This window comes from Vicugna pacos, chromosome 28 (assembly GCF_048564905.1).
Source record: "Vicugna pacos chromosome 28, VicPac4, whole genome shotgun sequence".
Classification (NCBI taxonomy): Eukaryota; Metazoa; Chordata; class Mammalia; order Artiodactyla; family Camelidae; genus Vicugna; species Vicugna pacos.
The window spans coordinates 12,660,503-12,684,799 of NC_133014.1; the positions used below are offsets into that span (position 1 = coordinate 12,660,503).

General features: G+C 55.0%; 1 protein-coding gene across 1 annotated transcript in view; it reads right to left on the bottom strand.

Annotated features, from left to right (window-relative positions):
• Positions 1-8,439: 8,439 nt before the first annotated feature.
• The window catches only part of ATOH8 (atonal bHLH transcription factor 8), a 30,868-nt gene continuing 15,010 nt past the window's right edge, over positions 8,440-24,297 (bottom strand). Inside the window, exon 3 of the mRNA XM_015238719.2 lies at positions 8,440-9,531. Within this exon, the coding sequence (XP_015094205.2) occupies positions 9,526-9,531 (6 nt within the window). The 3' untranslated portion in view covers positions 8,440-9,525. The remainder of the gene's footprint in view (positions 9,532-24,297) is intronic.

Sequence of the window (24,297 nt, forward strand, 5' to 3'; positions counted from 1 at the left end):
GGCCAGAGGAAGGCCACAGCCCTGGGAGGGGCCAGGGGGTGCTGGGGCGAGGCCAGGCCTGAGTGAGAAAAGCAGATGGCGTGAAATCCGTCTTCCTTCCTGCTGTGGGTGATGCCTGGTGGGGCAGGGCAGGCTTAAAATGATACCTTTTGAATAGAAAATGAAGTGAATTTTTCACTCAGCCCGGTGTTACGTGATAATTTCTAGAGAGAGAGAATTACATACCTGGATGAGGTTTTAGTCCTCACGTCATCCAACCATATGTTTAGCAAATGGAGAAACTGAGGCTTAGAGAGGGGTGTGATTTGCCCTGGGTCACACAGCCAATGAGCTGCAGAGCTGAGAACCAGCATCAGAGCCTCTGGCCCCTGTGACAACCTGCATGCCAGGGGGTGCCTGGGAAAGGTTGCCACCATCTGAATCCATACACTGAGGAAACCAGGCTGGGAGTGGAAAGCAGGAGAAGGCAGAAGCCAACTGGGCTCCGATAGGGGAGGGAGCAGAACAGAGAAGAGCAGAGAGGGGCTGGGACCCCGGCAGGGGAGAACAGGCGGGGCCAGCCTCAGGTGGGAGGGGGGCTGGGTGAGAAGGAGGGTCTCAGCACCCTCCAGACCCAGAGGGAGGGGCAGACAGGCCCTGGGAGGGGCAAACACCCCCAACCTTGGCCAGTGGGGAAGGCAATTTCCCATGAATCTTCTGAACATCTTTGGGCTGGAGAAGCTCAATGACTCACAGGCTTCCCCCACTCTGACCCATCTGGCTCCCGCTCCTTATTCATCTCATGCAGAGAATACTCATCCTGCTTCATTCTTTCTCCCCAGCCTGAATCTCTGCGGGGTTCTGCAGGACAACCCCATCGCCGGAGTGAGAGGGGCAGAACCCTCTGTCTCATCCTGCTGCCCCTCACCAGGGCCAGAATCCCCAGGAGCCCTTCCAGCCCAGGCTAGCAGAGCTGTACATCGAAGCCTTGGGTCCTGAGGGCTGTCCCAGCCCTGCCTACTCACTGCCCCCTAGGAGCCCAGGAAGATGGATGGAGAGGCAGGTAACTGTGCTCCGAGGGGGAAAGGAGGTGTCCTGGGAGGCCCAAGGCACACAGAGTTTAAACAAAGGTTAAAAGGACCTTTTCTTGAAGGGACAGGTCTGGAATCTGGGGTCCCGGGAGGTGACCTGTAGCCAGATTAGAAGCATGACCCACTCATTTATTTGTAATTTCTCTAAAGATGTTCTGTTGTTTTTTGTTTCGTTTAACAACTCTAGAATGTCTTCACTCCTTTAAATAATTCTCTGGTTCAAAAGAGAATCTCTCGGGAGGAGAAATACACTGTTCCTGCAAGAAGGAGGCAGGACCTCAGGCTCCATGTGGTGGGAGAGCCCGTGTGGGGAGCTGTAATCTGAGCCCTGAACTCAGGCATGCAGGCAGGACAAGGCAGTTTGGGGCCCAGGCTGGAAACTGGCTGTGAGGGACCTTGGAGGTCACGGAGCCACTGCCTACTTGTACTCAAGATGGGTCACAAGGGGAGGTGAAGGTCAGGCCAAGCTGGGCCCCAGGGCCCCAGGCCCCCAGGTCCCCAGGAGGGTCCGTGTTCTCCCCCAGCCATGGGAGGCTTGGCTCTGGAGTGTTTCCACACTTGCCTTTCCCAGATCCCTGCACCTGGGAGAAGAGAGGACAGCAGAGGGCCCTCTGAGAGGGCGTGAGCCTGGAGGGCATGCACCTTGCCCCACTCATCGCCAGCAGGTCTGCTGACCGGGAAGGGCAGGGAGGGGCGGTGGTTCGGAACAGTCCGTCCAGCTCCCTGGAGGAGCAGGACAGGGCACACCTGTGAGGCTGCCAGAAGGGGGCTGGGGCCTCTCAGGCAACTGCTCCCCTCAAGCTTGGCTCTGGTCCAGTCCTGTCATCAAAGCCAAGGAAGGCCGCCCTGACAGATGTCACCAGCATGGAGCTGTCAGTCATCCCAGCAGGTCCCCACAGCACAGCCACTGTGCTGTGCAGCTTAGAGGACAAGGCTGTCCTTGGCTTCCTTCCAGCCCTGACCGCTGAGCCCCCGTCCTGGGGGCTTCCTGGACGGCTTCACCCCTCGGGGCTTTGGCCTCTGCCTTCAGTTTGGAGACTGAGCCGATCAGAGCCGTAGAGACAGGAAGTAGAACAGAAGCTATCAGGGGCCGGGGCTGGGGCAGGTGGGAAGTGGGGCGTTACTGTTCAATGCGTGCAGAGTTTTCGTCGGGGATGGTGGAAAACTTTGGGCTATAGATAGTGGTGATGGTTACACAACATTACAAATATATTTAATGCCAGAGAATTCTGTGCTTAAAGTGGTTTAAGTGATAACTATTGTGTTGTATATGTTTTACCACAATAAAAATTTTTCTTAGAGGTAAGTGCTCAGATAAGTTTGGGAGACACTAGTTTCTCAAATTTTAATGGATGGGCAAATATAGGGGTAGGGGATTAAATTTTTTTTAATTAAACAAAATTTTAATTAAAATTTTTTTGAAAATTAAAACCTGTTGCAACTAAAATAAATTTTTGAAGGGTTGTTATGGGATTATGTGAAATCATGTGTGTGCAACCTTTGAAAACTGTAAAGCACTCTAGAATTTAAAGAATCTTTCATTCAATAAAAAATAAATTTAAAAAAATTTAAATGGGCTTTCCTACTGCAGGACATTACAAAAGGGAGGTGTTAGCTACGATTCCCAGTAGAGAAGATCATTGAACCCTTTGTTCTAGAAAGCCTAGCCCTGTTCATCTTAGAGCTGTCCCCCGAATTACAACATTTAGCTTCCTAAGCTGTCTCTCACACCATGAAGAGACACTGAAATCTTTGTCAGACTTCTTGCCCTGATTTTTATTTAGAAAATAAAGGTCAGCATAGCTATCCCGAAGTGTACCAAAAGCTGGCTTTTTTGTTCTATTTTCTTGTCCAAAAATGGAGATTTTATTTCCTGGGCCTTGGAGGATTTTGAGTTCTTTATTAAAAAAAAAAAAAGTCAGTGAGTTGCATGCACATGTGTGCCTACAAGAGGAAAATTCTCTAGAAACTTCTGGTGGTAGAGCTGGAAATGAAATCCCGGAGGATGAATGCATGTCGTCTGTGGGCCAGATGGCTTTGAAGGTGGTTTGGGGCATGGGCTTAACACCAGGCTAAGCTCAGGGTTCTGCCTGTCCCTTGGGGAAAGGGACAGGCTCTGTCCTGTCCTCTCCTCCCCGTGGCATTGCCAGTCAGCTGTCTTTGGACAAGGCTTGGTCATAGGAGAGCCTGGGGAGAGGAGCGTGGCTGGTCCAAGCCTTGCATCTCACCTCCCAGGGGAAGACCCTGGATACCTGCTCAGCTGACGGTAGGTGAGAGATCCAGCCAGCTGTCACTTTGCTGTGAGATTTCCACTGGGCATCGTATTTTATAGTCTCCTGTTTTCAGGCTGGGATTTGGTGGTGACCTGGGGTCGGGCAGGGAGATGTTAAGTTGAAGAAAAAAGACTGGATTCAAGCCCCAGCTGTGGGACAACTCCGGTGAGTCACAGCCCAGAAATGTAGTGTCAGGGAGTGAAGCCAGAGGGGAAAATATTTATAACTGCCGGAAACATGATGAACCTGTCAAAAAATACATGAAATCAGCTAAATAAATTAGGAAGAAAGAGGGAAGGTCCTGTTTGGTTTTCTGTGAGTGTAAACATTTTTTTAAATCATCCAGAAAGAGAAAAATAATTTCTCAATACACAACGCCTTGGGTGAGTGATGTTTTGGGGAAATCAAGGGAGTGTGGCTGTGTTCCCTTGAGCTGAAGCACGGTAGAGAGAAGGGACAGGAGGTGACTGAGAGAGAGAGAGTTAGAGCAAAGCAGAGACAGCCGTGGGGCTGGAAGTCCCGCGAGAATCTCAGAGATCTGGGGCAACACTGGGAATTCTTCCCACTGAGGCTGGGGCGAGGTGATGTTCTTAGTTTTATATGAACAGGAAAGCCGAGCCCTTAGGATGGGAGGACATAAACTTAGGCCATCTCTGCCTGCCCAGGTTCTGAGACTGAAAGAACTAGATTGCCCCAGGGGCCCAGCGGGCCTGGGTGGATGTGACACAGAGGGAAAGTTAGATTTAAAAGGACCTGCTTCCTTTGCAGCAGACATGAGTGTCCAGAAAGAATCTTGTTTCCTGGGCAGCCAGAGAAAAAGGAACCGGGCCATGACTGAGAAAGAGGGGCTGTTAACAGCGGGGGAAGGGATTTGGCCAGCATCCCTCAGTGACCAAACCGGGGGCCACTGAGTCTGAAGAGATACTGGAAACACTGGAGGAGAGGATGGGACCACCCATGACAAGTCCAATGGGCAGCTAAGGAAACTGGACTTTTCCTGGAGGCCATGGGCCGAGGGAAGGGAGTTCCGAAACACACCTCTATCAGCAGTAGTGGAGGAGGGTGGGCAGGGAACAGATTCAAGACAGGGAAGACAGCCAGGAGGCGACCACACAGCCCCATGAGCATAAGGAAGGTGACTTCCTAACATATCCTCAATCATATCATCCTGTTGGTGCCCCAGGAGGCTGGCCTGAGGGTGTTCCCACCTATCACTTAGGGTGGCCAGAAGACCAGGATGGCCAAGACAGCATGTCTTGTCAATTGATTAATAGTCCTAAACTCAGGCAGCTTCAGGGCCCTGGGAGAAAAAGAGCCACCATTGATTAGTGATGTCTGAGGAGGGGCAGTAAGGGATGAGGCAGCATTCATTCATTCATCCACACACCTTCAGTGAAGTGCCTACTAGGCACCAGACACTGTGTGCTGTAAGTTCTCCTCTTTGCAGGAGCGCAGTTTTCAAAGGCTCAGCCACAGAAAGAACAAAAAGCCCCAAGTCTGGGCTCTGCTCTGCTGTGGACCTTCTCCCTCTGAACAGCTGTGAGGTCTTGGAAAAGGCCTGTGTCCTCCTCTCTTAGGGTCTTGAACAAATTAGCTGCTTGGTAGTTATTTGTGGAAGGAAGAAAATAAATGTGTGAATTACCATATCGTTCATCTTTTATTCATTCATTCGACAAAGAAACCAATATATACATTTTGCAAGGCCTTTTGGAGGATTTGGAGATGAATTTGACCTAATCTTTGCCCTCTAAGAATTCATAGCACCATCTGGATATTTGACACATGCCCAGATAGCTGTGAAACAAAGTCGTTGTTTGTAAATCCACATTCCCTGAGGCGCCTGTCTTCAGGGAGGCAGATATAGTTTGTCTAGGGTACGGGGGACCAGCAGAGACCCATGGGAAGGTGAGGCTCCTGGGGCAAAGGGTGAAGCCAGCCGCCCCAACCCCAACAACCCCACCATCCAGACAGGGCCACCCTCCCTGCCTCCCTGTCCTCCTAGATCTGATAGATGCTTGGAGAGGTCTGAGTCTTGCTTTGAGAAGTCCAGGCTATTTTGTAGCCCAGGAAGCGGTGTGGAAGGAGGGAGGTGGATGCAGGCCCTGCTCCAGCCCCGTAGGGAGCCTGCCCTGGCTGCCCCACAGCACAGCCCCATCTCAACCTGATTAGCTGTGCCCAGGTCTCTGCCCTGTGTCGCAGGATACAAAGGGGCTCTCTCTGTACTTCCACTCCCTACGCAGGCCCTGCTCACGGCTCTGCTATCCAGCTCCCAGCCCCTGGACCTGCCCACTCCGGCTCCTCACTGGCTTGGGGAAGGGGAGATGGTGAGTAGGGTAATCAAGAAAAGAAACAGGACAGTACAGGACACGGTGAGGAAGGAGGTGGGGAAGGAGGAGGTCCAGGACAGAGTGGTGGGCCATGGGGACAGGAGGAAGTAGTGTGGGGAGACGGAATCCACCAGGACCCTGGCCATGCAGAGAGCCCAGAAAGGGGCCCAGAGACTTGTGGAACCCCCTCCCCAGAATTTACACCTCTCTTCTGGGTTGTTCCGAGGCCAGAACCAGGAAGCAGCGTGCAGCCCATGTGCACGGGGTTTTTAAAGGGTCTTGTAGGGCTCAGCTTTGAGCTGGGGAGATCTGCGATTCCCGGAGCCGTTTTTTGTGGTCTTGTCCTTCGGAGAGCAGGAAGCACGCGCTGTGGGAACGTGGCACGCAGCAGATACGCATGCAGATACGTGTGTACACACGTGGCTTCCCACGTGGACACACTCCCTCTGCCGCTGCTGGCTGCCAAGCCGTCCCCGGTGCAGGGCCAGGACCCAGAACAAACAACGGAGCACGGACGGCGTGTGCGTGCAAACAGATCTGCCGGGACCCTGTGACCACGGCCTCGGCTGGACCAGGACAGGCCTCTCAAACGCCCACGGGGTGGCTCTTCATAATTTTTATTTGGGGAGGGCCTTCTTGCGTGGCTGCTTATGTAAACTGTTGAAAAGGCTGCTGATGAAATCTGCATCCACGTGAGATGGATTTCCCTTCCCTGGGAATGTACACGGTGCATGTGCCCACAAGGAGTGTGTGTGAGTGTGTGTGTGCGCACAAGAACACCAGCTGCTGCACTGGAGGCGAAGCTGGAAAACGGGAAAAGCACAGGATTTTTTAATGTGTATCTTTCTTTATTTAATTTTTAAAAATTGGGGAGGGAGGCCATTAGGTCTATTTATTTATTATTAGGGTTTTTTTGATGGAGGTACTGGGGATTGAATCTGGGACCTCATTCTTGCTAAGCACGCACTCTACCATTTGAGCTACACCCTCCCCCACAAGCATGGACTTTTAATCAGTCATCTACACACATACTTGTGAGTGTACATTCATACAGTCATCTGAGGGCATCACAACACTTTGCGTGTCTGTCTGTACACACATATACCCCTCCACAATTCTAGCACAGCCCGTATCCCATAGCAGGGATTCTAAATCACCTTTTTGTCAGAGACCTGAGCCCACTTAAACCAGCAGCTCTCAACCTTGCCTGCACATTGTACTCACTTTGGGCGCTTTTAAAAATCCCAAATGCCCAGACCACCCTCCAGACCAATATGGCAGAACCTCTGGAGATGGAACTCTGGCATTAACACTTTATATCAATATTTAATAATCTCTTCAGGTGATTCCAGTGTCTTGCCAGGACTAGATACTTCTCTGCATAGAAAGCTCTTCTCCCATTCCTCTGCTTAGAAAACTTCTATTCATCCTTCAAGATCCAACTCACGTGGCTCCTTTCTAGGAAAGCCTTTCATGATACCTCCCCAGGGAGGGTTCAGTGTTTCTTTTCTGAAGCTTCCAGCAACACCAAGTCATCTGACTGCATCACAGTTATTTGCTTCTGTTCAGAATTCTGAGCTCTGTGAAGACAGGCACCATGTGGCCTCCATCTCCCTATTCCTCATACCCAGCTGGGATGCAGCTGATGAGCAGGGGAGGGGTGGGGAGTAGAGACCATGAGTTGCTGCTGGGTAGAAAAGCCATGGGTCTGCTCCCCCGGCAGGATGGGGTGCCCCCCCAATCCTTTAGTAACAGGAAGGGTCCTCTTACTAAGTCAGCACGTTTGATGCTGGCTGGTCCATGTTTCCTGCTTCCCTGGGGACTGCCACCAGCGTTACTCAGCGGTGCAGAGGGACACCTGAGTGAGGCTGCGATCTGTTCCTAGAGACCTGGGGTGACTGCCTTTCCTAATCATCCCCTCTCAGCCCCCACGCCAAGCCCACTCTGCCTGGCCTGCTTCCAGGGCACCGTTGCTCTGAGGCGGGCCATCGGCAGCCTGTGCCCCCTGCTTCTGTCCCAGACCCAGGACCAGCCGGTGCAGCTCAGTTCCTTGGCAAGAACCACGCCTGGAAACACTGGTACAAGAGGAGGAGGCTCCTTATAGCCTGCTCTGCAGGCAGACACTTCAGCCCCAGTCCTGGAGCCTGGGGAGCAGACAGGAGAGGGCGCCGCTGGGCGGAACCACGGAACAGGCGTGCACCCTGCAAAGCCCAGCCTCCTTCCCTCATCGCCTCCCCTCTCCTTGGGCAGCCCCGCCCCTCCTGACAGCCCTCCACCCTGACAGTCCTTTCCCAGTTCTTATTACCCGCTCCCCCATCCCCAGTGGGTCCCATCTTTGGCCCTCTGAGGGGAAGGGATAGGTCAAGCCTACACAGACTTTGGGCTGGAACTGGACTATGGGGCTGGAAGGGGGTGAAGAGCACAGGATTTGGGGTGAGAAGGTGGCTCTGTCACTGACTGGCCCTGTCTCCCTGGGGCCTCAGTTTCCTCATCTGTACAATGGGATTAAAAATTCATTCCCTACCTTATAAACTCATGGTATGGAGTAAGTGAGGTACGAAGCAGAGAGGTCCTCACGTGTTCCTGACAGGCCTCCTGGTCACTAGTTCAGGCCGAGGCTGTAGCAAGGGCCCCACCCCAACCCCCTTACACACACAGACACACTCATTCTCACACTGCCTGCTTCCTGAAGGTCTCTCAACCTCTTCCCTCCCCAACAACCCTCCCCAACTGACCAGCCAAAGTCCTGGTCACCCACAGAGTCCGTCAACACAAGCAAGTGTTTTCTTTACATGTTGGGGCTTTTACTTCAATTTGAAGCAGATGGTTGAGCACAGATGTGAACAGCTTTGGCCTTTTGAGCACAAGGAAGGAATAGGCCTTGACTCCGAACATGCCCTTCTCCCCACATACTGGCCCATTCCCCTGGTCCCTTCCTCCCCTCTGCCCCCCGGCACAACCGGTCACAGACCACTGGCCCCGGGCAGGGCGCCATCTTGTGTGCCCAGCCAGAACGGTAGGCCCCTGGCAAGCAGTGGCTGGCTAGGCCGGTGGGGGAGCCAAGACCCTTAGGCAGGTCACCTTGGGGCAAGTCCCTGGGGTGGGGTACAGATGGTCAATATTGCTTCTCCCTCACCCCTACCCTCACTCCCTTCCCATGATGCTCAGGGCCCAAGAAGGAGCCTGGGCCCAGGGAACATGGAGAATCAGGGTCAGAGGCCTGACAGCCAGTGGGAGGGAGAGAGGGACCGGGATCTCAGATCCCACGCCCCACAGGCACCCCCAGCCTCCCTCCCACAGCCCCCAGAAGGCTTATCTTGGGTCCAGTGGGCTCAGGGCCCAGTGTAGAAAGAGTTCAGGGTCAGAGGGTCAAGGGCTTCCAATGGTCACCAAACATCCATCCCTTCCATGAGTTCCTCGTGGAATTGCCGACTCATCTTTGGCATGAGATGGGACCCGGGCAGCAGGAGGAGCAAAGGCCACAGAGCAACAGTGTGGCTTTTCACTGCGGGGTCTTCTCACCCCATTTCGTTCAGTGTCTCTGTCGAATCTTTGGCAATGAATTTCTGCAGCCGGACGGTGGGCCTCAGGCCCAGGGGAGGAGAAGGCTTTGCTCTCCCCACCTCACCAGGCAGACAGCAAAGTGCAAAGTCACCGTGGAGTGGCTGCGGAGGGAGGGAGAGGAGACGGGGCGGGGGGGGGGGCAGGCAAGCTCCTGTCCTGAGAGGCAGTGGTCTGAGCATCCGGTGGCATCTGAGAGAGGAAGACGAGGCTGGACTCGGTAAGCTCACCTTCTCCTCAAGCTTGACTGGAAAGAGGGCCCACAACAGCGTCCTTGGACTAGCCCGTAGCCGGTCACTCCTGAAAGAAACAACCAGCCGTCAGAAGCAGCCCCTACTGGCCCTGACTCCAGAAGGCCGACCTTTACCAGGTGCCACACCCACAACATCTTCTCTTTCTTAATCCTCGCAGCTGCCTTGGGAGGGACACGTATGGCCCGGACAGGGACTGCATCTTGAAAAGTTCAGTAAGGGATGGAGTTTGCATTTGGACCCAGGACTGGCTGCCATCAGAGCCCGCAATACCCTTGACTCCACCCCTGACTTCGCTGCATTTCAGAGCCACTGCTAAATTCTTTGGTGAGGGGAATGGGCAGGGCTGTAGCGGGCAGAAGAAGCTGAGGGACACCTGGCCTTGATATCACAATCGCCCAAGTCCCTCCTCTGAGGGGACGTCCGAATCAGCCCTGCTTCCCACGGGAACGGTGTCCGCGGCCCCTTTTCCCTACACCCTCAGACAAGATCTCACTCCAGCAGCCAAGAGGCTGACTCTAGGCCCAGCCCATCCACCTGCCAGCTGGGCCTCATGTTCTCTGTACAATGACAGTCCTCATCTATAAAATGACAGCCTCTTCAACTGTAGTCAAAACGAAGTCTGACCTTTGAATTCTAACACAGGAAACAGGCAAACACGGTTCTGGTCCACTCGGATCAGGAGAGTCCGGGGGCCACAGAGAGAGGGGGACCCAAAGTCTATTGCATTCCCTCCAACGTGGAGCCTGGGACACTTCTGAGAACCCCGGTGCTATGGGCACAACTGGAAAACACTAGGCTAGCCCATCTTTAAGTTCCTGGCAGTCCTGGCCTTTGGAAACTTCACTCCGGCAGCTGAACTTGGCGTTGCACATGAGAAAACTGACCAGGGAGGGTGACTTGCTACCAGGAGGGGATAGGAGATGGGGCGAGGTCCTGGGGGCAGCTAGAGCTCTAGCTTTTGGGGGAGGTCAGAGCTGGTGAGGAGGCTCTTCAAGGGCTCCACGTCCACTGAGACCACCGAGAACATCAGAGCCGTCCCTCAGCCCGGCCCAGCAAGAGCCTAATAACACAGTTCCAAAGACTTCTCTTTGGCTTCTTGCAACAACCCTGAACCAACAGCTTAAGTACTTATTTTTGAAGCAAAACATCTGTCAGGCACCTCCGAGGTGCCAGTGAGCTCTCTCCCGTCCACGTCTCAGAGGTAAAGTGCTACAAGCTGGCAGCGAGAGGACTGGAACCCAGACCGGCAATGTTTACTCTACCACACGGAGGCGGCTCCTGCTGAAAGGGAGGCTCGGGGAGCCGGGCTGCAGCCAAACCACGAGGCTGGAGGGGCTGCTAACCACAGGCCCTGGTGAGCCTCAGGCCTGGGCGGCCGCTCGGCAGGCAGCCAAGGTGCGAGGCTGGGGCAAGGCTGGAAGCGGGGTCCGGGAGGGCGAGGGAGCCGGGCCAGGCGGAGGGCGTGTCCTCCAGCTAACAGAAGCTAAGAAGGGGAAAAGGAAAAGTGAGAGGATGGCGCACCTTGATGTGGGGAGTCCAGGCTCACAGTCTCGAAGCCCGTGGTGCGTGGCTGGCCCCAGCAGGAATCTGCTTTTTGTTACCGAGTCTGAGGAGGAGGATTAAGAAGCGGAAAGGAAACCCGTGGGGATGGCACTGGGTCTGTGGTCCACGGAGTGATTTACAGCCCGCGTCATCCCGGCGCTGGCTGCCTGGGCGGGCCCTGCCGAGGACTGGCCCGGGCTTCCTCCCTTGCTCGGTCCGCCTGTGGTCTGGGGGAAGGCGCGGAAGGCCGGGCAGCTGGAGCCGTCCTCCTGGCTGTCCAGGGAAGGCAGCCGGGTGGCCAGGCCCAGCCCCAAGCCCTCAGACCTGCTGAAGCCGTGGCTACCACCCAAGAGCAAAGGAGACAGGGGTTTCTCCTGCCAAGCCCTGGCCTTCAATTCTCAACCCCACCCTTTCTCTCGTGTCCACATTGGACCTGCATTCCCACCACCCACCTTGGTCCAAGAATCCCAGCACATGCATCGTCCATCCAAGGAAGACTTATGTCAGCTGGGGCATGTGGGAAGAACACTGGGAGGACTTAGGTGCCAAGATCTTTCCTGCAATCAACCAGCTGTGTGGCCTTGAGGAACTCACTCTCCCTCTCTGTGCTTTAACTCCTTCACTTGTACAGTGAATACAAGTACAAGGGCATGGACTAGAGCTCCCTAGAGGGTCCTCTGCAGAACACCAGCCAGGTGAGGTATATCCCGTGAGTGTGGGAGACAGCACAGACCCTGGCCCCGTTTTGGAACGTCACTATGTATACTAACATAGTAAAGCCCCTGAAAAGTCCTGCAGTAAAGAAATTCCTGTGGCTTTATTCACCCAGTGTTTTCCCGACCCTTTGTGTGATTGTGACCACGCTGTGAGGAGTAGACAATCACTTCAAGAGTAAAAAGAGGCTTATCCAAGGCTACATAAGGGCATTTCAGAGAGGCCGGGGGAAGTCTCGGGAAAGCTCGCAACCTCTGGAGGTGCAATCTGTGGCCCTTCCCTCTAGGCATTTGCACAGCATCACTCAGCCACGTCCCAGCTCTGCTTCTTTCCTGTTTGTCTACCGACGGATCCCCGTCTCTCAGCATCATCCCAACTCCAAACGCCCAGCGAGGGCAGTCAGTTGGTCCAGCCTCGGTCAGATTTCGTCCCCTAGACCAATCAGCTGTGGCTGAGAGACAGGAGAGAAACCTACAGATGCCATCTCTTCAGAAGAATCGGGGTGAGGGTGTGCGTGTGTGCGTATGTGTGTGTGTAGGTGTGGGTGTGTGGAGGTGTGAATGTGTGTGTATGTAGACGTGAGGTGTGTGTAGGTGTAAATGTGTGTGTGCGTGCACCTACAAACACGCCTACAAATACGGGGGAGAGGGCTGGACGTACTCAGCGCTGTGACAGCCACACCACACACCCCTTCTCATGTAACCCCTGGCGACAGCCTACATCTCCATGTGAGACGCACAGCTTGAGAGGGCCTCTCGCATCCCCTCCGGCTCTGGCGTTCTGTGGATGCAGGATCCAAGGTGGCCACGGCTCTGGGGATGGCTGAGGAAGGCTCTCACCCTGAGGAACCCCTGTAGCACGGAGGATGCCCTTTAAACAAGGTCCTGCTGCTCGCTTACATCGCCTTTGAAAATGACTTGACGTGACGCCTCCGGGGCCCCTTTGAGCTGGTCTGAGGCGCTGAGTCCGATGAAGGTGATTTGGTCAGTGTGGCAGGTGGCTGAGTTATCACGGACAGAAATCATCGCTTTATCTGTTCACTCGCTTGTGGTCAGAAGGTCAGCTCCACGAGGGCAGGGACGCGGGCTGCCCTGCTCGCTGCTCCAGCCCCCAGAGCTTAGAACAGTCCAGACACACAGTGGCATCTGGATAAATATTTGCTGAACCTGTGAATAAACACTTCCAGTCACAGGCATTTCATTTACTATAGCGTTTATGTACCACGGGGTATGTTTCCTATTTCAAATGTAACGGTGCCTATGCTTTAGGGGAATTGTGGTAATTGTTGTGACCCCTGGAACAATATTGCATCTTTCTGCTTTTGCTCACTTCCAGTTTTTAAATCTCTAATTATACCTCCTCTGCTGACCAAGTTTGTCTCTGTTTTTAAGTGGACTAGTTTCCTGTCTTGGTCACTTCTGTGCATTGCAGGGTAATTTCCCCACTTTGGGAGCATTTTAAAAAACGATTATTTCTATCTATAAGTTAATTTACCTTTTAAGTTCATTTTAAGTCTATGGTGTCCACTTTACCTACTTAACCATTTTTCACTATTTTCAAATTATACGTTTTTCTATATTTAAGCAATTTGGATACAACCTTCTATGTGCAGAAAAAGAGGTCAAGTGGGATTGAAATCCTTAGGGTTTTTTTTCCTAATGGTCTGTCCTATAGAGAGTAGTCAGATTGGAAATGTCATTTTAAAACTAAAATCTGAAAGACAAGCAGGGAGGTCACGAGAGAAGTATTTTTCAAGACCCACGCTATCAAGCATTGTTTAACGTTTCACTTCTCCGTACACTAATATGTGGGCCAGAAAGAGGGGTTCATATTTGGTTCTAAATGCTGATCACTAGAGTTCATCTTGGCCCCAAAGTCAGTGAGGCTGTGGGGCCCTGGGCAGGCTGGTTGACCTCGCAGAGCCTCAGTTTACTCATCTTTAAAACGAGCACAGTAAAAGTACCCAGCTTCTAGGTCAGTTGCAAAGAATCAATGGGACAAGGGAGCCCCACCCGCTGCAGGGCCTGAAACACAGTGGAAGCACCTGAAGGCACCAACTCACGTTCCTGCAAAGAGCTGGGTCCATGATGTGAGCTGGGTCCTCGCTGGTGTTTGAAAACATAAAACAGCACCATAGGCTGAGAAGTCTCAAAACAAGCAAACAGAAACAGTCATACTGAACCAACTGTCATCTTGACCAATCTGCTTTTGACAAGTTCTTTAAAAAAAAAAAAAGCACAATTTTTTAAATTACTTAAGTCATGTCCATGGTGAATGAATAACCAAAGCGTGGTATATCCATGTGATGGAATATTATTTAGCCATGAAAAGGAATGAAATATTAATATATAACAGAACATGGATGAACCTTGAAAACAGTATGCTAGCTGAAAAGAGCTAGACACAAAAGCCCACAGTTTATATGAGCCCATTCACACGAAATGTCCAAAACAGGGAAATCTATAGATTGGGAGGGAGAGGGAGACTGGGGTGTAGAAAGTGAGTGAAAGCTTATGAGGTTTCTTCGGGGGCTGATGAAAATGCTCTAAAATTGGCTGTGGTGATGGCCACATTTTAGCGAAAATATTAAAAACCACTGAATTGCACACTTTCAATGGATAAACTAGAATCTCAATAAAACTGTTAACATTTTTGTAAATGAGGAGGCAGTACATGTTAATTATAGAAAAATTTGAAAATACAAGCAAGGGAACAGAAGGAAAACATTTAAATCAATTCCATCTCCCCACCGAGAGTTCCACACACCCTGCCTGTGCTCAGGCAGACCTGTGTCGCGTTTCATGGGAGTGAATTCAGCTTGTGCAAACTGCACCACAAGCTGGTGTTTGTGTTTTCTCTAACACTCCAGCCCATACATCTTTGCATCTGGCAGATCTGCTTCCGCATCTCCCAGGGCCAGGCTCTGCTGAAGTTATTCTGGGCACAAGCTCAGGCCTGGGCTTCTGGCCTCCAAACTTCCCAGGGAACTGGAAGCAGGTAAGGACCAGCCACCCCCAGCGCCTCCGGCTGGCCTGGCCGGGGCGCCAAGGGTGACAGGCAGGAAATGTATGAGCAGTTGGAGCTGGCGGCTGTTTGCCGAGGGTGGGAACATGGTGTGAATCAAGGATCACTCTGTGTCCGGGCTGGGAGGGCCCTCGAGGTCCCAGGCGTCTAAGGGTTGCAAAGTTATGGCCAGAGCCCCTTGTGAGCCAGGAAGAGTCCACCTGGGGACCATAAACGGGCAGAAAAATTCATTTACTCAACAAAGATCGGTTGAGCTCTTACTCTGTGCTCTACACTGGGGTTAAAGTCCCTGCCCTGGGGCAGCTTCTAGTCGAACGCCCGGGCAAAGCTGAAACCACTGTCGCTGATAAAGATTAGACTGTGTTCCCTGAAGCCTGCTCACCAGAAGGGTGAACAGGACGGCGGGGCTCCCGGCTGCCGTCCGCGCGCAGACAGCTGCCTGCGATGTTACAGCCCTGCCCCGCCCACCCAGGTCGGGAGCATGGGGTGCGTCCAGCTGTCTAAACCCCTCACTGACCGAGGCCAAGGGATATGTTCAAACCTCAGGGTCAGCCAAGGACATACAGAAGAACTGCCCTAGCAGCAAGAAACAACCATTGGGTAACCCTGGGGAGCCCTCCCGTGCGAAGGTGCCGGAGGCAGAGCTGGGACTGGGCGCCCAGGGCCAGCACTGAGGAGCAACCCCCTCGTCCCTCCAGCAGACCCTTGCTCAGGGTTACTCCCACCCATGGCAGCGGAGGCTCCAGGAGGGCAGGGCTGTGTCCCTGCTGTGTTCCCAGGCCAGGAAAAGGAGGGCCAGCTGCAGTCCAGCCGCTTACCCCGCCAGACCCACCTCCACTGCAGGCAGGGGGAGGTATGTTTCTCCTCTGAAGTCCCCAGGCACTTCCCAGTGCCGCCTCCTCCATCTCTCTGTGCCACGAATTACGGCTGGTGCCACTGCCACCTCCGCACAGCTCCACCTGGGGCTCCTGAGAGAAGGGGCCACTTCGTCCTCGGCACCCTATCCTCCTAGGCCTGGGGACGGAAGTCAGCAGACTGGTGCTCAGGGCCACTACATTGAGGGCGGCCTCGTCTGGGCCGGGTTACACTGCTTTGCATGTGCTGTGTTATCCAGACCTGGGGGGTGGCGATCACTTCTGTTCTGCAGATGGGGACATGGAGGCCCTCGGTCGCACTGCTAGGACGCAGCAGAGCAAGGCAGGCCCCTAAGGCCCTCAAGGGTTCAGCGTCTTTACTGGCAAATGGGACCAGCAAGTCCTCAAGCCATCCACCCAGCTGCCACCTCCTTGGTTCTAAGAAAATCTCAGCCTTATCCCTTGGGGCCTAGAGGAGGTGGCTGACAGTGGGGGGCTGGAGCCTGCAGGGGACAGGCAGGGGGCCGTGCTGACGCCTCCTTGGGCGCAGGCCGCTCTCCGGCTGCCAATCTCTGCTTCTCTCTCCTTGCTCCGCAGTGTGTCTCTGCCAGCTCTCTCTCGGCCTCTCCTCTGTTTCTCCCTCCACGTCCGTCAGCCTGTCTGTCTTTCTTGGCCCCCTCCCCACCCCACCCACAGTGTGGGGCGCTGCGAGGGTCGAGCCGGCCTGGGTCAGGCCTGACGCCCAGCTGCTGCAGCCTCCCATCTGCTTCCAATCCTGTGAGGTTGTCCAGCCCATTCCACTTGGCTACACGCTGCTTTTCCAGACCTCAGAAGCACAAGGAGCCCCTGACCTCACCCCATAGCCAGAGGAGGCGCCCCAGCTGGAGGGGAGCAGACGGCTGGGCAGACAGGTGGCCGAGCCAGGTGGGGAAGGCCCTGCTCCCTCACAGCTTCCCGGCGGGCCTGACTCATGACCCTCACACAACCCCCCCAACACACACCCATGCACACAGCCCCAGCCACCGTGCCGGGAATCCCTGCCAGGACTGCCTCCTCCTGAGCTCCCCATCACTCTCCTGCACATCTCAGTGCCTCCCCTCCCCAATGGCAAAGTGGCAGCGGCACCAACCAGACAAGCCAATTCATGCCAAACTGCTGGCCCGCAAGTCTTTGCAAAGCCCATGTCGTCACGTCTTCAGGGGACACCCACTCCTGCAGTAAGAGTCTAGCTGCGGACAGTTCAGGACCAGTGGCAGCAGTAACGGAGTGGCTGGGAGAGTCCACGAGACCCCTGGTCAGCCCAAATAACCAAACGACTTCCGCAAAAACAGTGAGCAAACACGGCCTTAAGATGAGAAAAGCACCTCCCTCCCCCATCGTCCCTAAGCCGCTCGTAGCTAGATTCTGGAGACACCACGGGATCCAGGCAAGGGTGGGACATCTCCGATCAGGGCGCTTCACTCACCGCCACCCTGACCATCAGTGACACCACGAAAGCACTGGGAAGAGAAACGAATCTTTCACACACACATACACGTGTGCACACGCACTTGCAAGTGCACACACATACACGCCCACTGGCAGGTAATGAGCATGGTGGTTAAATGTGCTGCCTGTGGCGTCAGAGGGGCCCTGTTTGAATCCTGACTTCCCCATTCTACCAGCTGTGTGACTTTCAGCAAGTTACTTAACTTCTCTGTGCCTCAAGTTTCTCCACCTATAAAATGGTAATAATAGTAGCCTACTATATGAGGCCATAGGGAGGATTAAAGAACACAATGGCTGTGAAGCCAAGCACTCAGCGTTAGGCAGCCACGTGTCAGCGCACACTTGTATGTATATATGTGTGTGTGTATATGTGTGTGTGTATATGCGTGCGTGTGTCTCCTCCAACTTGCCCATCAGCTCCTCAAGGCAGAAATTGTATGTCCCTTTCAGATGGCCAGGGCTCCACTCGGGACCAGGCACAGAGGAGCTGCCGATGAGATATCGTGGAAGACAGCTGGAAACACCTCACTGGCCCGCTTCCACGCTTCCATTCATTTTGTGAGTATTTCCGGAGTGTTCAGACCTTGTCAGGCTCCATTCAGAGCACCGAGCATCCTGCAACAAATAAAACAGACAAGGGCCCGGCCTGCCCGATGCGGGCCCCCAGGAGAATGAGACCCTGTGCAGAAGCGAGTTTCCCTGAGAAAGGAAGCCATGTGTTTTCTGTGCCCAAACAGCTTGGACGGGTCCCAGGTCCCAGTCACTGATGCACTTCCCTGCATTCTCTGTCAGACGCTACTGGATGTACTTCAGCTTCCTCTTGACAACTCAAGGTCAAGCCTGGGAACGTCATCTACAGAAAACTCCCCAGGTCCTTGAGGCTTCTGGGGCCGTCTACCCCGACACCAAATGGCCCCAAGCCTCTTGGCTCTCCTGAGTCTCTGGTGTCATTGCTCTTTTCTTTTCCTGTTTTTTCCCACGCCATCAGGCCACCGACTGTGATGCTGCGGGCTGTCCCTGCACCTGCTCCAGGAGTCGGCCTCCCGGCTGCTTCTGCTTAACTGCTCTGACCTGAGACACCAGGGAGCCAGGCTTGTAAGAACTGCGTGCAGACGGAGCATTGTGGGCTCCGAAGAAGGTCCCCACGGGGCCCTCCTGTGGGCTTTCCTGCACGACCTTTGTGTCATTTAGCCTGAGTTCCGAAGGGTGTGGCCTTTGTTTGTTTTGTTCTCCACAGTGACCCAGCCTCTCAGACAATGCCTGGCACATAGTTAACACTCAAAACTATTTATTCTTCAGTAAATGCACAGGGTCCTTCACGCTTTCTTTGTCTTTTTCTGTTCCCATAAGTAGAGGTTAAATAACTGAAGACCCACTACGTGCACGTGTGGAGAGGGTGGGTGGGCCAGGGGAATCGACCTTTGCAAATGACCATACTGGCTGCCCACCCACGTCGTGTGTGCGTGCCTGTGTGTGTGTGTGTGTGTGTGTGGTGGGGACAGGGTGGCAGGAGAGCATGACTGTCATGGAGGGGGGCAGGGGGTTCTCAGCAATGCCTGGTCACTGTTCTCCAGGTTCTGGGTGGACTTGAAGGACCACCCCCATGTGCCCAGCTGCCTGGCTCCATCCTATTTGCTCTAAGGGCTTTCGGCCTCTGGGGGGGAGAGAGGAAGTTCTGAAACCCCTGAAGACTTCCAGGCACCTCGCGAGTGTGTGTCCCACCTGGACGGGAACTCAGCCCACCACGGGGGAGGCCCTTCATCTGATGCTGACAGACGGTGCCTACAGATACACCAGCATACCTGTGTATGTGTGCACACGCACACGTGCACACACACATACACACAGCACAAGGATGGACCCCAGTGTCCTCTGCCTGGCAACACAGTCAGGTCTTCCGTGGGCAGCTCAGTCTAAGTGTAAGTCACCGGGTGGGAAGGGGACACTCAGGGTCCCTCTGCCCACTTTCCTGATGGACCGGTCGTGTCCTCCAGGGGCCCCGGTGACTGCACAGTGCATCCAGTTGACAAGGCTCTTTTATGGCCGTCATTCCCTTGACCCCTACTCACCATGGACATTTTTACCCATGTCTCAGGAGGTAAGCGAAGCTTGGAAGAGGCACGTGCCTAAGGTTACAGAGCTCCTGGGCGGCTAGGCTGAGACTCAGACACATCCCCCCGCCTGGGGCCCTGCACGGCTGGACACCCCCTCACCCAGGGAGAGCTGAGGCAGTGACGGTCTGCATTCACAGCACTTGATTCATGGGGCCAAATGAGCCTGCTGAGGTCCCGCTCCACCTCTCCCAGCCGTGTGGCCCGGGGTGACTTCCTCCAGTGGGTCCCAGCCTCCTCACCCAGCTCCCACGGTTAGTAATGTGGATCTCAGGAGGTCACTGTACGACTCAAGGGAGTAACGGGTGTGAGAGGGCTCTGTAAACTGTAAAGCACTGTGCAGAAAGGTCACCCGTGGCCTGGCCTGGTCCCCTAGGTTCTCTGAACCTCAGTGCTGTCAAGTGAAAACGGGGCTGTTAGCACTCACTTAATGGGGCTGCTGTGACAAGAGGGCAAGCCCGTGGAGGTGCGGGCCTGGCACTGTGGTGAAGGCTATGACACTGGTCAGTCCATCAGGAAGAAAAACCACTCGGTCACAAATCAGGGTCCACCCTCCGGGGACAAGCCATGTGGCTGTTTCCCTGGCTGCCCTCCCAGCTGAGAGGCCCCAGTGTCTTCCTCAGTTTCAAGGAGAGTACCCCTTCTTTTAGGAGCAGGGTGTGTCTGGGCAGGACTGACTGAACTGGTGAAGAGAAACACTTTTCCCGGCAAGGCCCCCTGCCCTGCCTTGGATACAGTGTTCAGATGAAGGGCTTGGTGCTGTGGCAGCCACTCTGCAGCCACTCTGCAGCCACGAGGTGAAGGCCAAAAGAAGCCTGAAGCCTTAGCATCATTGCGGTCTTGGGGCCCAGGGAGCAGCCCCCTCCCCTCACCGTTCCTGTGAGAAGCAGGAGCCCTGTTCATTTAAGTTGCTGCTTGAAGGGGCTGTGTGATCTGAAATGCAAAGCTCTCCTCCCTGATTCCAAGGAACAAGGGCCCGAACTCCCCAGACAGCAGTCCTGGCCAGGGAGCCCAGAGGCCCTTCCCCGGCTGTGTCCTGAAGCCCCCAGCTCACCCTTCCCTAGAGTCTTTGCCTTCAGCACGGGAATACTCAGCCCCCGCTGTGTGGATTTTAGTGGAAGGAACACTGTGCCATCATCTGGGGGCTTCCTGTGTGTCGGGAGCTGGGACAGAGACGAAAGGGCTCACCGTCCAGCTAGAGAGGTGCCCTGAACACACACTGTGTAACGTAATGCGATGTAGTATAGAGTTTGAATATCACATAATACATCAGGCAAAATATCACCTAAAAATATAATATACTGTAATGACATAAAATGAACTCTAAAATGTCACATAATAGAGTATCACCTAATACACCGTGTTATGACATTCTTCACAGTTTATCATAGACTCTTTCCTGAATTAGACTCTGCGCACCCTTGTGGTAAGGGCCGGGGGGGTGGCTGTGCAATGGGGCCTTGGAGCGGAGGCTGGGGTAGGGGTCAGGGAGGGCTTCCCGGAGGAGCTGAGCCTTCCAGAATGAGCAGGAGTGAGCCCGACAGACAGGGGAGAAGGGCATTCCAGGCAGAAGGGACGGCGTGAGCACAGAGGCCAAAAATAGCCCCTTTGGGCGAGGAGTTCCGTGTTGCTGGAGTGTAAATTGGGACACAGGGAGTGACCGGCTGGAGCCAGGTTACTCCGGGGGGGAGGGGGGCGGGTGCCCTGTAAGGAAGTCTGGCCTCTACCTCTGGCATGTGAGGAGCCCCTAAGGGGTCTCAAGCAGGGGAGTGAGGTGGTCAGACCTAGCTTTTTAGCAGAGCTGCTGGGACGGTCTCAGGTGGGGATGAACTGAGCCAGGGAGCAGCTGGGCAGGTGGGCCAGGCCCCAGGTGGCCGTGAACTCTGGGTGGAAAGTGGAGCACCTTGAAGATGGGAAAGGATCCCTACTTCACTCTCTAGAAACATTCATACATACCAGGAGTTCAAGAAAGGCAGGGATTTACACTTTCCCCTAGAGCCATCCTTCCGGTCTGTGGGGGCAGGGAGAAAGAGGGTGACCAGGTCAAGGACAGGTGGGAAACCAGGGCCTGCGGGCGCCCCCCGTGCCAGGCCTTCCACTGTGCTGGGGGGCTCAAGGCTGGGCAGTGGGCAGTGTGGTCCTGGTCACCCCAATGGGAGGGCAGCCTTGGCCCCCAGCCCCACCACTCAGTCCTTCTAGAAGCCTCTGGGCTGCAAAGCAAGTTCTGGTCACTGGGTCAGAGCAACTTCTCAGGCAGGAGACACAGGAGGGAGGGCAGAGTTCAGAAAACAATTTCACATCCTTTGTGCCACTGATCCCTAGATAGATCGGGAGGCAGCCTGGAATGGCCCAGATAAGACACTGGAGCGAGGCCACCCAGCCAGGCAGCCCCCAGGGCAAAGCCGAGATCAGCCTCCACGTCCAGACCAGACACCTGCCCACCGAGGCCTTAGCAAGGAGGGCGGATCTCCGCCTATGCCCAGCCCTTCAGACAGTGAGATTAATGGCCCTGAAACTGTGATAAACATAAATGTTTTGTCCTGCGGGGCTGGGAGCTGCCGTCTCAAGTCTCCCCGACTGAAACTGGGAAGAGGGGAGGGAGGAGTGAAGTACGGGCTGAGTGAAGTGCAGAGCCTAAGCCTCAGCTTGTGACGAGCTGGCCACCCACAGCCGCGTGGGCCACCGGCTTTCTCTGCTGCAGGGGAGGGGCGGCCAAGCTCCTGCATCTCACGGACAGTGTGGGGAAGCAGCGAAAAAGGGATGCGGGAATTGAGAAAGGAAAGGGGACGCAGCTCCCCAACCCTGTTCCCTGCCCTTGACCTGTCACCCCCCTCGTGAGGTCACCACCATCTATGCTTGGGAGGCGTCCCCCTCCCCACCTCCAACTGGCAGCCCTGGGCCTGACTCTCAGCTCCTCCTCAGGGGTCCAGGGAGCATGAGAAAGGGGTCCAGGGAGCATGAGGAAGGCGGCCAGGCTTTGTCCTCTCCTTCCCCCACCCCCGTGCTGGCTTCCCAGCTGCCAGCCCTGCTCCAGCACCTCACAGGTCCCCGACAGGCCACCCGGTGACTGCTCCCAGGAGGTGTCCAGATTCCAGGCAGACATCTCCCAGAAGTTTCTGGCAGCGGTGGCAGTTCTTAAAAAAGGCTTCATGTCATACATACTGCAATCAGCTGAGGGGCCAGGCGCTGGGTGTCTCACAAATGCCACTGTCCTCCCAAAGTGTCTCCGTGTTGCCTTCTGATGAGCTGGGGCGGGGCGGGGGGGTCTCTGCACCAGCTCTGCCCACCTCCGCCCTCCCTGGGGTTTATGACTTTCTGCTGCCCTGCCCACACCGTGCCCTCCCGGGCACCTTCTTCCTCCCCTGTCTCCTCCAGCCGAGGTTTTATGAAAACAGTCACTTCCAACCAGCCCCAATTTTAACAGCTTCGAGAAGGAAAAACAGTCGGGCAGCGTCCGGGGGAGCTAATTAGGCGGCCTTCGGGCACCTTAGAGGAGGAAGAAAAGTCACAACTGGTGCAAGAAGAGGAAGAAACAACATTAAAAGCAAACAAGGGGAAACAAAATAAAAACCAGAGATAAAGAGTCGAGAGAAGACAGTGGCGCCTGAGAAACACGGATTCCAGCCGCCAGCTTTTACGGCGTCCAGCCCTGTTATTCATAAGCGAGTTTCCTCTCTCACAAAGGACCTTTTGCACGGTTTTCCCTGCTGCCTCCAAACCAGCTGCTCGTGCTGTTGTATCCTGAGTGATGATGAGGCTCTGAAAGGGTTTTTTGGGAACAGATGGCCAGGGGAGAGCTGGGGAATGTGCCAGCAGAGGGCTGGGCGGGCTGCCAAGGCCTGCGGTGACTGAGTGCCTGGGCTTCCAGCTCGCGTGCTTTCCCTGCCCTCTGCCCTCCGTGGCGCCAGCAGGCCTTCCCAGCGAGCGCTCGGAACATCTGGAGTCTGGGGCTGCCAGGAGGGGGGGGCCGCGGCGGCCGGGCGGGGGACCCTCTGTTCCAGCGGAGCTCCCATGGCCTTGCCACCAGGCCCGCCTCGCGGAACAGCTAATCAAAACCACAGCGCCCCGAATGGGAACCAGGCGCGCTCCCAGCTGCAGCCAGAGGCCGCCAGGCGACTTAACCCGGTGTCAGGCCTCGCTGGCGGCGGCGCTGGGGGGCGGTGGGTGGGGGGTGCCGGGGGTCGGTGACAGCTCCCCCACCCCATGCCACCCCCCCCCCGGCGGGCTAGTGGCTCCCTGCTGCTAAATGGAGCCTCCCTCCACGCGCTGCAGCCCTGCTGCTTACATAAGAGCGGTTGCTCGGAGGAGGCCCTGCACCCGCATTTGGTGCCCCCTGCTCCCCGGGCACAGGCCACCCTGCTGGGCAGTGTGTGAGCTGCAGGGCCGGCTGGTGTAGGCGCTGAAGAGCTCGGAGTTTGGAACCAGAGACACACAGGGGCTCAAGCAGCTCCCCCACCTCCGAGCTGCACGGCCCTGGGCAAATGACTGTGCTTCTCTGGGCCTCGGCTTCCCCTCTGTGCGACGGGAGAGGTGGCGCTAACTCGTGGGGTTAGCATAAGGGACAGAGATAACACAGGGGAGGTGCTTGGCATACAAAGGGCACTCGCTACATGGTCGGCACGATGGTTGGTGATAGTCTGTTTATTGGCATTATCACCGTGTACAGCCAAACGTTGTGCATGTTCTTTGGTATGGATTCATGGACTTTAAAAGCCCAGGGATTTCTGGGCTGGCTGGAGAGGGGCCAGGGGTTTGCCCTGAAGTGCTGGAGACAGCGGAGTCCCCCATTCAGAACTACCTGCCCTCCTCTTGGCCGGTCAGCCATTCATCCATTCCGGGCACTGCCCTTTCCTGAGATGTTCCTCCGGGGCTTCCCTGTGAAGCTGTTACCTCGTAGCCGTAAATTCATGAGATTTCCTTTCTGGCACTAAGAAAATGCCAGCCCTTTCTCATATGGGATCCTGTTTAATCCTTCCAGCAAGGTGGCAGGGAAGGTATGTAAGCTCTCACTTTACGCATGAGAGAACCGGGGATCAGAGAAGTTAGGTAGCATGCCCAAGATCACACAGCTAGGGCTGG